We start from the raw sequence: 14,375 nt of genomic DNA on the forward strand, positions 1-14,375 counted from the left end.
CGCAGACAGGGCAAAACGGGGGGGCGGGGCCTGAGGGAAAGCGGGGAGGGGGGACCGGGCAGGTGAACGCTGACCGGATACAAACCGGGGGGCGGGGTTGAGGGAAAGCTGCGGGGGGGTGGGGGGCAGGTGAGCGGAGCAGGCTAAAACCGGGGGGCAGCGGGGATGAAGAGAAGAGAGGGAGGGGTAGGAACGGAGTGGGAAGGAATGGGGCGGAAGGGAAACCGGGAGCGGAAGGAATGCGGCTGGTGACAATGGGGGGGAGGGCGGGCGGGGGGATAGTGAAGGGGTTACAGGAGGTGTGGGTAGAAAAGGGGGTGCGGCAAGGAGATGGGGCGGGAAGAAAACCGGAGGGGGTGGGAGCCAGGTGAAGAGGAAGGGGGAGCGAATGGACAGGAGACTGTCGCGTGAGAATGAGGACTTGAAGACACCGGGGATCAGGGATACTGGGGGAAAGGGAGACAAAAAGCGAAGGCCTAGGACAGAATTGGGGGAGGGGGTCCAGGAACTCCCGGGCGGTTAAGAAGGTGGCAGGGAAGGAACGAGCCTGGAGAATAAAGTGAGAATAAAGAGCTGAGGCCCGGAGCTCAAAGCTTAAATGGGAGCCCAGGTAGAGGAGCTGAGCCCAGGGGGCAGGAGGAAAGCCGAGGGCCAGAGGAAGGCGTAAGCCGCAGGTTTTTAAAAATGGGAATCAAAGACAAGCCCAGTGGACAGTTGGGGCGGGGTGTGTGTGTGTGTGTGTGTGTGTGTGTGTGTGTGTGTGTGTGAAAACGACCAGGTCAAGATTAAAATGGGCGGTGAGAAAGGGACAGCCGGCCAGAAAAAAAGGGGGGATCCAAGAAGAGTGGGGGTCCGAAAATGGACAAGCTGGGTTAAAAATGGCTGTGACCTAGGAGGACTGAAGGTCATGAAAGGGGGTGCTCAGGAGCAGCAGGAGAGAAGTGAAACAGCCAGAAGTCCAAGTGGGGGCTCAGAAATCAGCTCTGATTAAACCCATACATATTAAAATGGAGTGGCTGGGGATGCCTGGGTGGCTCAGTCCATTAGTGAAGCATGCGACTTTGGGTCAGGTCATGATGTAAGTTGGTGAGATCGAGCCCCGAGCCCCACATTGGGCTGTGCTGACAGCTCAGAGCCTGGGACCTGTTTCAAATTCTGTATCCCGGCGCTCTGCCTCTCTGCTTGTGTTCTCTCTCTCAAAAACAAGTAAACGTTAAAAAAAAAAAAAAAGAGGGGGGAGGGGCTGGGTTGGAAGGAACATGGGGATACTGGGGTTAAGGTAGGAAGCATGGGTTCTGTTAGCAAGGAAGGAAGTTAAGGTGGGACAGCTGTGATAAAGAGCTGGACAATGGGGAGGGAGCCTGGGGGGCAGTGAAGAAAGGGAGTGTGAGGGGTTGGAGGAGGGATGACCTAAGAAGGAGACTGACTTGAAGCTTCCTCTAAGAACTGGGGGGGGGGGGGGGGGGGGGGGGTAGTCTGGGCCTAGAATAGGAAAGGGAAGGGGTGTGAGTGGTGCCACCTCAAGTGTGAGGTAAAGTGAGACACTATGGGGCTCCAGTTAGCTGAGCCCGGTGAAGAAATCCAAGACCAGCCACAACTACAGGGACAGCTGATACAAGTCATCTTTTCAGACAGTCCAGCAGATCTGTGGTCTCCACGATGATTGCTCCTCTCATGTTAGGGTGCATGCAGTCTGACCAAAACAGAGGTGTATACAGGGAGAAAAAAAAAAATAATGGAAGAACAAGTTTCTCAGGGAGGGTGGGAAAGGTGATGGTGTCTCAGTAAGCATAAGAGAGTACCTATAAGGAAAGGAATAAAATGGCAAAGAGACTGCTATTGTTACCAATATGGGAAAGCTAGTAAAAAAATAAATAAATAAAACAAAAAAACTGGGGGAGGTTAAACCCATTTCTCCAAATCTCTCAGTTTTATTAATCAGGTCTAAATCAAGACCATTAAAATATTTATTTAAAAATAACTTTATTCCATAATCTTTTTTAAAAAATCCACATTATAACCTCAATAAATTTCTCTTACCCATTCCCCCCCCCCCACACCAAATATTAAAATGTAAATAACGCAGAGGGATCTGCTAATTTTTCTTTGCAGCAGTTCCTGGTCAGTCCCATGGCACTTACTGCATCATGATAGACTTTACCCGGCAGGAATGATTTTCCAGGTGTTGGCGCATGGGTTCTGGAGTTTTCCATCACGGGCTTTCTGCAGTAATAGGGCCTGCGTGTACTTGTGAGAATTAGGACTAATATCAAAGCCACAGGATTGCCAGAGCCCTTCCCCAGTGTCCCGTGCTGAAATGTCAGTTGTGATAGCCCTTCAGTATTTATCTTCCTGCTTCTGATAAGGAGATCTTGCAGTTCACAATACATTCAGTTAAGATTGTGTAACAGCGCAACGTAACAACTTGGACTTTGCCACACAGATTTTGTAACCCACTGTTAACATGCTTGTAATTTTGGGGGTGGGGGTCGACTTAAAATAAAAGCAAGCCCTAATTCTGTAAAAATCCTTAAAGCTTGAAGAACCCCAGTACCTGCGCTCTTAATTGACCCAGCTATATTAATGTGCACATAGGGCTCAGATATAAGTGACAGAAGTCATGGGTCAGCTAATCTAGGCTTTATAGTGTTTGAAGCCCCCTATTGATAGTGGAACAACCCCTCCCCGAAGATTTTTGATCATCAAGTGCGTGTGCAAGAGAAGAGGGAAGTTCTGGAAAGCATCTCAGTGATCTTACAAATCATTCTCTGTGTTCCTACCTAAGGATTTTTTTTTTTTCCTGTTTCTTTTCTTATTCTCTTTTTAAACATGGTTGCCTCTGCAGAGTGGGCTCCTCAGGAATTTAATGACGGAAGATTCTAAAGGGAGACAAGCTCAGTGTTCAGTGACTTTAGCGGCAACTCAACTCAAGTCTCCTGTTCTGGGGGCGCCTGGGTGGCGCAGTCGGTTAGGCGTCCGACTTCAGCCAGGTCACGATCTCGCGGTCCGTGAGTTCGAGCCCCGCGTCAGGCTCTGGGCTGATGGCTCGGAGCCTGGAGCCTGTTTCCGATTCTGTGTCTCCCTCTCTCTCTGCCCCTCCCCCATTCATGCTCTGTCTCTCTCTGTCCCCAAAATAAATAAAAACGTTGAAAAAAAAATTAAAAAAAAAAAAAAGTCTCCTGTTCTGAAACAATGCTAACTCAGGCTGGCCAGAGTGGTTAAGTACTGAAATACAATGCAGCAAAAGACCCACCACACAAGAACTGTTAGCAGGTCGCAGCTATTCCTGAGGGGTAGAAATTGCAGCCAGCTCCTGTGATTGCCAGGGCTCTGAGCTGGGAACAGGGCTCACTTCTAGTGATTTTCTCAGTTCAGTCTTTTCATCCAAGAAAGTAGACCTGTCCCAACCACACCTCCAGGGTAATCCTGCAGATAACCAGCTTCTCGTCTCACAGGAGTCCCAGTCCCTATTGCTGGAGAAAGGAAGTTCTCCATGAAGCCCCACGTCTTGCCCATTAGGCAGGATATGAACAGTAAAGAGTGCAAACTCAAGTCATCAGATTTTCAGGTTTAGCACACATCTTTTGCACCGTTAGTAGGTCCCTGATGTTTAAGAGATTTGGATGAAATCAGAGAAACACAAATCTCTGAACTGTCCAGGGATCTGGAAACAGCAGCTTAAACTCATCATATGTTATTTTCAGTCCAAACTTCGCATTATTGATCAACGTAGCCTCGTAATCTATTTCCTTAGGAAGTGGGAAGGAAACAAGTTTTCTCATTCCCATTTCCAAGATCTAGAAACTGAGGCCGGATGAACTTGTGTGCCCAAGGGGTACTTCTCACCAGATACTCCCCTGCAAAACATTTCTCCTGCCTTCTTTCAAAGCCACAGGAGAAAGGAAGAATGGGAAATTCTGAAAACCAATAGGGTGTCACCTAAGAGGCTTTTGTATAAATATGAAGCTCTGCAAAATGAGAGGTTCTAGTGAAAGGCACTTCCTCTTATGGGCCCCTACCTCTTTTGAAAAGAACTATACCTCCGGGGAAGCAAATACCATCAGGAGAGCTCTCATCTGAAACCATTCAACAAAGAACGGGAGGCCAAGGTGGCAGCTTGTAATTTACAGTTGACCTTGTTTCTTCCACCAGGGAGGGCAAAAGAGAAGATAACCAACATCTACTGAACACCTCCTGGGCACTTTCACACCCACAAGTACCTCATTTAGGACCCACCGTACCCTGTACGGCCGGTATGATTCCACCTACTTGGTAGATGAGGAAAACTGAGGTCCCGGGGAGAGGTAAAGCAACGTGCCCGAGCCCATGAAACAAGAAACAGGGCCCAGATTCAAGCCTCCAAAACCTGAGCCAAACTGCCTCCCTCTGACTAGCATCGGCAACTGACATCTCCTCACCTTTTCCAGGGAGGTGACGTCCACCTGGATCTCCAGCTTACCTGGGCCATGACCCCACATTATTCCCTTGTGTGTTGGGGCAAGCTGATCACTGACCTTTCATGGTGCACTGAGAGCCCTGAGCACAGAGCTCAAGTGCCTCCCCCCAGATCAGCATCAGTCAAGCTGGATAAAGCCAGAAGTCACAGTGAAAAGGGGCACCTCAGATGCCGAACGCACCTTCCCCCCCCCATACTGCCCGTTCCTGATACTTTTTAACATCAATGAGAAAACTTACAGCAAGTCAACCGATTTAGGGAAAAAAAGGGAGGGGGGCAGGAAATATACGTGTGTGTGTTTTTCTTTTTTGCTGAGAGTCCCAAACCATTTTAAGTCCTCAGGCAGGGGTGTGAGTCAAGTCAAAGCTTTCAAGACAGGATAACGAAGGACAGTTCTCTTCTTCAAACTGGCCTATCTTCTTGAACGATGTCACTCTGCTCCTCGCTGCTATCATCTGTACAGGAGGGAAAAGCCAATCTGAGTCTGAGTGAGGTCGACAAGAGGGGACTCCATTTCCACCGTCAGGTTTCAGTCATTGCAATTTCTAGTCCTTTACTGGAGAGCCTCAGAACTGGATTTCATGGGGGAGCAGGTGGGGCCGGGTATATGTTCCCCTTTTTCTCCTGTTCTTTTCTTTTTTTAAATGCTTTTATTTATGTATTTAGAGAAGAGAGGAGGGGCAGAGAGAGAGGAAAGAGAGAATCTCTCTTGATGTGGGGCTTGATCTCACGAACCGTGAGATCATGACCTGAGTCAACATCAAGAGTCAGACGCTCAACCAACTGAGCCACCCAGGCGCCCTCTCCCGTTCTTTTCACTGTCTACCCTGCATACACTTGGGTATGCTGTCTAACCTGCATAAACTTGTTCTCTTCACCCGGAATACTCTCTCCTTTCTGCTTATTCAAACACTGCCCTGAAAGACTTGCCTCATATCCTACTTGTGCCATTAAGCTCTTCCTAACTAATGTGCCGCTCAAGGCACTCGACTCTCTCTGAGGTCCTGTTATTTTTAAACCTATCATCCATCTGGCAAAATTAACCCAATTCCTCCTCTGCTACTCTCTCAAAATGATGGTTAAATCTTGCTTCCATTTTTGGGAGCCTGGGGTGGCTCAGTCAATTAAGCAACTGACTCTCGATTGGGGCTCAGGTCATGATCTCACAGTTCGTATGATCGAGCCCCACGTCAGACTCTGTGTTGACAGCTCAGAGCCTGCTTGGGATTCTCTCTCCCTCTCTCTCTGCCTTTCCCCCAATTGTGCATGCTCTCTTTCTCTCTCTCAGAATAAATCAATGTTAAAAAAAAAAAAAAAATCTTGCTTCCATTTTAAATCTTCCCCAGCTTTCACTCTGTGCACCCTAACTGGTCTTGCAAAGCTTCCAGCTTACAGTTATCATCAGTCCTCTGTATTCCTCTAAACAGGGCCGATATCGCACCTTCCCCAGAGTAGGTCTTTGATAAATGTTTGGCAGTTTAATTGTGGTGTCAGGAGTTGACAGCAGATGCTAGATTAAACTTTAACTGTCTTCCCCACCCTTGGAAAAACCCACACTCAAAGATTCTTACTGGGAATCTCACTGCAACCTAGCAGGGTGGTTTTAAGGAAAAAGAGCTTACCTTGCAGAGCCTGGAGTCCATTCCCCATCCAGTCTACGTTCCCATTCACCAGTGCGGTCACTCTATGGATGTGGCCATGCTTATGTATTTCTTTTGGCGACTCCTCCCTCTCATCTGCTTCCTCCTCCTCTTCTTCCTCCTCTTCGGCCACATCTTCCTCCTCTACTTCCTCTTCTTCTGAATCCACCAAAACCATGACATCACCCATGTCTTGCCCCCTAATTTCCAAAGGGGGAGAAATAATCAAGAAGATACCTTTTTCCAATATCAGCCCTTACCGAATACAAAACACTAGATTTACCACAACCTCTTTTGTAATGTGGAAAAATCTTTGTGCGTTCCACACACGAATCTCTCAAAGCGATGCTGCCATAGATTCCTACAGACAATCACATATTCCTGGGTGGGTTTTATTATCTCCGCCTGCTCCTTGGGTAGGTGACTCTTTGTCCCAGGAACCTACCATCCGAGTACCTCTCACAGCACATACACGAATGCTACTACGTTCCTTTCCTGAAATGCCCTTTATTTCTGCTCTACTTCCTGAAATTTCTCCTCCTACTCGTTATTCAAGGCCCAGGTAAAGTCCTCTTCCTCCCTGGAAGCCCTGAACCACGACTGCACTTGGGAATGCCCAGCGGTTTGGCATTTAATTATTGTCTGATTCATTACTGGCTCTGCCTACCCGGCTGGACTGTACGTTTCTCATTCGTGCCATGGGCCAGTCACAGTGCTGGGAGCATTACATTGTCATCTGATCTTTTCAGTCTCCCTCTGGGAAACAGATGAGGAGACAGAGGCTCAGAGAGGGTCAAGGATTTTCCATGAGCACAGGGCTTGAGAACGGCAGAGTTGCAATTTGAACCCAGGCCCACTAATTCCAAAGCGTTTTGCCGCTATGCCTTGCTGTCTCCTCCTATGAGAAAATAAGCCCAGGGAATGAAAGTGAGTCTTTCACGGCCCTCAAATATAGGGCAGTAAAGGTGACGTTTCCCCAGGAAAGATCACCCCAGAACAGTAATACCACCGGTTGAGAGGAACAAAGAGAAGAGTTCTTTGCTCCCACCCAGAATCTCCTTAGGAAATGAAATACCCAAGTTCCATTTAGTTGCTTTGTCCCGAATGAGGTTTCCTTTTGGGAGGGGCTTCTGGGCAAGCTCAGACCAGCCTCCCAAAACATGCTGTAAGACCAGGACTTAGGCTTCCTTTTAGCCCTTTTTAGAAAATGACATGAAATAAATGCACAAACGGCCGGGCTTCATGCATACACACCGTCTTTACGCTGCAGTAACAGTCCAGCAATGTGCCCCACCCTGAGACCGGGCCTTGTAAAGCGAGCATAGACTTTGGAATCAGTCAGACCGGGATCTGAATGCAGGCGCAGCCCTCCGTTTCCTGGACGAGCTTGCAGACATTACTTCACCGAGGGTCCATCTCCTTATCTGGATGATGGCGATGCCACCACCATCCAGAAGAGTTTACGACAGAGTTTATAATCACGCCTAATGAAGCCCCTCACCCAGTGTCCGGCACATGGCGGGTCCTCAACCATGGCTGCTATTATTGCTCTTACGAGAGAAAACAAAAACTGCAGTGAAGACAGATCACAGAAATGGCTTTTTGACTCAATGCTAGGAACACTCACCTGAAAGTGTTTCCTCCTGAAGGGAGAAAGGAAAAAAATTAATATCCAGTAACATCTACTTCGGCCTCAAAAAACATTTTTTTAAATATTTGTATAATCTTTTTTTTAATATGAAATTTATTGTCAAATTGGTTTCCATACAACACCCAGTGCTCATCCCAACAGGTGTCCTTCTCAATAACCATCACCCACCCTCCCCTCCCTCCCACCCCCCATCAACCCTCAGTTTGTTCTCAGTTTTTAAGAGTCTCTTATGCTTTGGCTCTCTCCCTCTCTAACTTTTTTTTCCTTCCCCTCCCCCATGGTCTTCTGTTAAGTTTCTCAGGATCCGCATAAGATTGAAAACATATGGTATCTGTCTTTCAAAAAATGTTTTTGATCTAACATTTACAAAAGGACAGAGAAATGAGAAGACTGACCCAACGTGAGAGGTGACAGGGTATTCAGGAATGGTACTTAGGATATTCATTATTGCACATCATCTGGACCCAAAGAAGAAGCCTATAGAATGGGACCTCAGGTGGGAAAACAGTTAGGGCCTCCTTCCCCCACCCACACCCTTTTTTTTTTTTTTAAGTTTCTTTATTTTGAGAGAAAGAGAGAGAGACACAGAGAGAGAGAGAATGCATGCACGTAAGCAGGAGAGTGGGAAGAGAGGGAGGGAGAGAGAGAATCCCAGGTAGGCTTCACGCTGTCAGGGCAGAGCTGTTCCTGGCAAGCCATGAGATCATGACCTGAGCAGATACCAAGAGTCAGATGTTTAACCAACTGAGCCACCCAGGTGACCCCCACCCACACCCTTTCGAGAAGCCTAAAAGGTAAGCAAAAGGACCCAAGAAATCCTTACCTTTCCAGCAGAACACAGGGCTGTAATACAACATAAGCCCTGAGATAATGGCCAGTCCCAGCAGAAGGAGGCTCACGATGGTGCCCACAATCCCACCAATATTCCAAGGTTCTACAAAGACAAATCACACTGTTGAGTCTTCCACTGGATACACCCGTAGGTAGTGCTCGCTTGGGCAACATGTATTAAAATTGATACACAGGCAGGTGAAAGAGCGACATCGCCCTTTCTCTGCCTGGGTCCTAGTCTTCCTTTGGTTCCATAAGCTTGGGCAAAGCATGTGACCTCTCCATAAGGCAAGATAAATATCTCATTTCCTCAATTTGTGGGAATCAAATGAAGCACGTGATACAAAACACTGGAAAGTTGGGGCACCTGGGTGGCTCAGTCAGTTAGGCGTCCAACTTTGACTCAGGTCATGATCTTGAGTTTCATGAGTTTGAGCCCTGTGTCGGGCTCCATGCTGACAGCTTAGAGCCTGAAGCCTGCTTTGGAATCTGTGTCTCCCTGTCTGTGTGACCCTTACCCACTCGCACTCTTTCTCCCTCAGAAATAAATAAACATTAAAAACAAAAAAACACTGGAAAGTTAACATCTCCGTCTATCAGACATCAAGACTGTTTATAACGTCACAGAAATTAAGAGTATGAGTTATTAGTGCTGTCATAAACAGTGATGAATGGAACAGAATCAAGAATCTAAGAACAGACCTACACATAAAAGAAAATTTGATTTATGAAATATTAGTGGGTAAAAGAGGAATTATTCAAGAATGGTGCTGGAATAAATGGCTATCCAAATTTGGGTGGTGTTGGGTGGGGGAGAAACTGGACCCTTACCTCACACCATTCACAAAAATCAATTCTAGATGGATTAAAGATTTAACTGTGAAAGGCAAAACATTAAAACTTTTTAGAAGAAAATATAGGATAGGACTTTTGCAGCCATGGAGGAGACAGGATGTCTTAAGACATAAAAAATTGCTAATGATACAAGACTCATAAAATTAACTACTAAAAGAACGCTCATGAAAGGATAGCCTAAAGAAAGAAAAAAAAAGACAAACTAAAAGGAGATATTTGTAACATGTAAAACTAATAAGGATTAGTAAGCAGAATTTCTAAAGAACTTGTACATATCTATAAGAAAGGAGCAAATGTCAAAAGACACACGTGTATTTCACAGAAGAAACACAAATAGCAAATACACATATGAAATAATGCTCAATCTTCTTAGAAACCAGAGAGAGGCAAATTAGAATAACAGTGAGATTCCACCCCACACATACTCGATGGGCAAAAATCACAAAGCCTGATAGCGAAAATGTAGAACAACTCAATACTCCTACATACTGCTGTTGTGAATGGAAATCAGTACAACCACTTTGGAAAATAATTTGGTATTATCCAATAAAGATACAAACGCACATGCCCTATAACCCTTCATTTCTACTCCTTCTACATATATCCCAGAGAAGTATTTGCCTGGGGACCTGCTGTGAAAGTACAGGAGAAACTGGGTAAAAGACTGTCATAGTAACACTTCTGTTCATCACAACAACAAAAAGTCAGAAACAAGACACAGGTCCATCGCAGGAAAATTAGCGACTTAGTTGTGTAATCGTGACACAACAGAAAATCCTACAGCAGTGAGGAGGTATGAAGTATAATTACACATATTGGCATGAATAAATCCTAGGAACAAAAACGTGGAGTGAAAAAAGCAGGCGTTTCCCTTATGTAGTAAAATTTTTCTTGAATAGTGATTACATTTTTCAGGAGGCCCAGGATGAGACTGGAAAGGAATCTACAGGTAGAGTCGCCTGATAAAATACAGCATGCCCACTTAAATTTGGATTTCAGGTAAAAAATGAATCATGTTTTAGAATAGGCATCTCCCATGCAAAATGTGGGACACGCTTACGCTAAAAAAATTCTGTTTTTCTGACATGCAAATTTAAGAGGGCATCCTAGGTGTTTTAGCTTTGTCCTAATTTCCTAAATCTAGCCACACTACCTACAAGTAACTTCCGCATTGCTGGCGCTGCTCTGTATCTTAAGCAGGCTGGTAGTTTCTTGGGTGTTCATTTTGCTCTTATGCGTCACAACTTACACTTTTTGTATTTTTAAAATATATTTTATGGGGCGCCTGGGTGGCGCAGTCGGTTAAGCGTCCGACTTCAGCCAGGTCACGATCTCGCGGTCCGTGAGTTCGAGCCCCGCGTCAGGCTCTGGGCTGATGGCTCAGAGCCTGGAGCCTGTTTCCGATTCTGTGTCTCCCTCTCTCTCTGCCCCTCCCCCGTTCATGCTCTGTCTCTCTCTGTCCCAAAAATAAATAAACGTTGAAAAAAAAAATTTAAAAAAATATATATATATATTTTATAATATATATTCTTAGGGATGTAACAGATTATTTTTTTAAGCTTTATTTTATATTTTCTTTACTAATCTCTATGCCAACGTGGGGCTTGAACTCACAACCCCGAGATCAAGAGTCACGTGCTCTTCCAACTGAGCCTGCCACGTGCCTCAACATAAATTACTTTTTTCTCCCCATGCAATGTTGGAAATGTAGGACTGGATAATAATTTGTCCACCTTGTCAAGTCGTAGGCAAGCAGATAGGCCTTCTCCCAGATGGCAGTGACCACCTGGTCATATATGGAAGCACCGAACTGTCCTCGTGCTAGTGGAAGGTCCTCTGAAGCTCTCAACCATCCTCCTTTGGGGCCACTCACCTTTCACACTCAGCCAGATGTCCACCTCCCGCACCCCCACCGGGTTCTTGGCCTGACAGACGTAGTAGCCCTCATCCAGGACCTGGGAGCAGTTGCGGATGGTGAGTGTGGAGCTCTGGCCATTCTGGGTGATGAGATAGTGGCCATTGGGCTGGATGACCACCTCGGGCTGGGTGAGGTTCCTCAGCCACAGGATCTTGGCAGGGGGGTAGGCTCCAGACGCTTGGCAGGTGAGCGTCACATTGCCCCCCACGAAGCAAGTCTTCATGGGCTCAGAGACAAGGGAGGCACTCCCTGGCGAGCAGAAGGTAAAGAAAGAAGACAAATGTTCAAGGAGACTCAAGCAGTGGCCTGAGATTTTCAAGGATATTATTACCTTCTTAATGAAACAACTACAGGAAGTTCTGTACCACACTTGGTCTCATGTGATAATAAAAGCTAACATTTATTTAGCATCTACTATGGGATAGGCACGGTTACGCTTATTAACCCAATTAGTTCTCACAAAAACCCTGTCCTTATCCCCATTTTGCAGATGAGGAAATGGAGGCCCAGAGAAGGTTAAGTAACTTGCTCAAAGTCACACAATGAGTTAAGTGGTGCAGCTAGGATTAGGATGAATAAGAGTCCTGGTTTGCTCGACTGAGGGGGTTCCTAGGACATGGGGCTTTCAGGGAGAAAAAGGGGAAAGTCTTGGGCAAACCAGGATGAGTTGGGCAAACCAGCCAAGTTGCCAGGCTTTTGTAGCCCATGCTCCTTATGTCTATGCTATAGGCTTCTATGCGTAATAACCAGATTGCTCATATGAAAAATGGGCACGCAGCCTGCCAAGAGTGTTTGAGGGGACAGTAAAGCAGCTGTCATTTCCTATCGCCGCGGTTAACAAATTGCTACAAACTGTGTGGTTTAAAACACCACAAATTGGTTCTTTTATACTTCTGGAGGCCAGAAGTTGGAAATTATCTTATGGGGTTCAAATCAAGCCGTTGGCTGAGCGCATTCCTTCTGGAGGCTCTGGAGGCCAAATCCACGTCCTTTTCAGCTTTTTAAAGCCATCTGCATTCCGTGGCTCGTGGCCCCTCCTTGACCTGCTCTTACACCTGTTGTCACATCTCCTGCTGCTGACTCTGACCCTCCTTGTCTCCTTTTCAGAAGGTCCGTGTCATCACAACGGCCCCACCCCGATAATCCAGGATGATTTCCCCATCCCAAGATCTTAAATCACAGCTTCAAAGTCTCTCTTGCCATGTAAGGTAACAGTCACAGGGATGAGGACACGGACATCTTGGGGGGAGCATCAGTCTATCACAAGTGTGTCATAGACAACTCAGAATGCAGCGTCCCTGTGGCCTCAGGGTCTGACTTGAGTGGGCCATGGGGAACTCTAAGGTGCACCCTAGCAATCCATTTCTTTCCTTTTGTATAATTTTTTTGAGACAGAGAGACACAGTGTGAGCAGGGGAGGGGCAGAGAGAGAGGGAGACACAGAATCTGAAGCGGGCTCCAGGCATTGATCTGTCAGCACAGAACCCGACGCAGGGCTCAAACTCCCGGACCGCGAGATCATGACCTGAGCCGAAGTCTTAACTGATTGAGCCACCCAGGTGCCCCCGATCCATTTATTTTATTTGCAGCAGAAAGCCTTTCCCAAAATGCACACTATCCTGGAAAGGGTGGCAAATTCATCTTGGGTGATATATTAAGCCCTTATTTTCAGCAGCTGAAGGGCACAGACTGGCACACTGGGCTCCTGCCTGGGAGAGTGAAACCACACGCTTCCCACAGGTGGTTGTCCCAAGAGAGAATCTAGGGTTTCAGTGCTGGCGCCCTGGGGTGACGGAAGGAGCAATGTACACGGGGGACAGGGTGGGGGTATAGAGCAGCCCAAAGGCTCTCCCTCTAAATTAGGTCAGCAAAAGAGACCCAAACGTAGGTTTCCTCAGGAAACTCAGGTGCTCCACCCCCTTCTGGATCAATTGTCAGGTTCCTGCCATGTTGCCAAATTGTGCTTTCCCCTTCTCTGTGGTTAACTCCTGTGTCCTTTGGGGTCACAAAGCCAGCAGCAGTGACATGCCTCATCTGTATGTTGCAATTCAGGGGCCCCCAAACCTAAGTTTGAGACACAGCCTCCTCATCCTGCATAAAAAGCAAAGCAAACAATCCCCCTAATGCCCCCTTCCCCAGCAAACAGAGGTCATGTATGTAAATCCGCTTCTGCCAAACAGCATTTGCCCCTCAAAAAGCTGAGTCACCCAAACAGTGAGTGTGGCACCTATAAATTCAGAGTTTCTTTCACCTAAGAGGATGCTGTGTGCAGGGGTGGGGGTGAGGGGATGCAGGGCCCTCAGAGATATGCGAGAGATGGAATAGACACCAGGGCCTTCACATAATGGGCTGGTTAGTGTTTCAGCTTATCACGATTTGAGTGGATTTCTTCCGTGTAGGGGCCTACAAGCAATTCAAAGAGATGTGGGCAGCAGGAATCCCCAAAAGTATCACTTGTCATCATTTGGGGAGCTATGCTGTTCTGTACCCAAAAGGTGAGCATTAACATTACTTTTCAATGACTTACTAGTCCTCCCAAGGGCAATGATCCAGAGACTTCTTCTCCCCCAAGGGCACTGCTATTCAAAGTATGTTCTCAGGACCAGCAGCAACAGCACTTTCTAGGATCTGGTTAGAAATGCAGAGTCTTGGGCCCACCCCAAGCCCAGAGAGACAGAATTTGGCTTTTAACCAGACCCGCAGGTGACCTGTATGGACATCAAGGCTGAGAAGCTCTGGGCTCAAATGACCAAGAGGAAAGAGGGGAGAATTGGACAATGTCAGAGTCAGTCAGGAAGGTTCTAGGCCCTTGTGCCTGCTTCCCTATGCTCCTGGAATTGGGAAAACGTCCACCCAGTTCTCTTCTCCAGACACATTTCTTAATCCTGAGCACATATTTAGACTCAAATTACTGGCCAGGACTCAGGGGCCACAAGAATGATGAGTCAGACAAGATCTGCAGGAAAAATACGAAGGGGTGGGGGAAAAACAACACCAAACCTGTCAGCTGCCTCTGCCATTTTC

At 46.8% G+C, this 14,375-nt stretch overlaps 1 protein-coding gene across 1 annotated transcript in view; it reads right to left on the bottom strand.

Moving 5' to 3' along the window:
- Nucleotides 1–1,966: 1,966 nt before the first annotated feature.
- VSIG10 (V-set and immunoglobulin domain containing 10) overlaps nucleotides 1,967–14,375 on the bottom strand; it is a 36,581-nt gene continuing 24,172 nt past the window's right edge. The window contains exons 5-9 of the mRNA XM_047827482.1: nucleotides 11,307–11,600; nucleotides 8,571–8,681; nucleotides 7,724–7,739; nucleotides 6,079–6,296; nucleotides 1,967–4,911 (exon numbers count right to left, since the gene is read on the bottom strand). Of these exons, the coding sequence (XP_047683438.1) occupies nucleotides 4,859–4,911; nucleotides 6,079–6,296; nucleotides 7,724–7,739; nucleotides 8,571–8,681; nucleotides 11,307–11,600 (692 nt within the window). The 3' untranslated portion in view covers nucleotides 1,967–4,858. The remainder of the gene's footprint in view (nucleotides 4,912–6,078; nucleotides 6,297–7,723; nucleotides 7,740–8,570; nucleotides 8,682–11,306; nucleotides 11,601–14,375) is intronic.

The sequence above is a fragment of the Prionailurus viverrinus genome, chromosome D3 (assembly GCF_022837055.1).
Source record: "Prionailurus viverrinus isolate Anna chromosome D3, UM_Priviv_1.0, whole genome shotgun sequence".
In the NCBI taxonomy this organism is placed as follows: domain Eukaryota; kingdom Metazoa; phylum Chordata; class Mammalia; order Carnivora; family Felidae; genus Prionailurus; species Prionailurus viverrinus.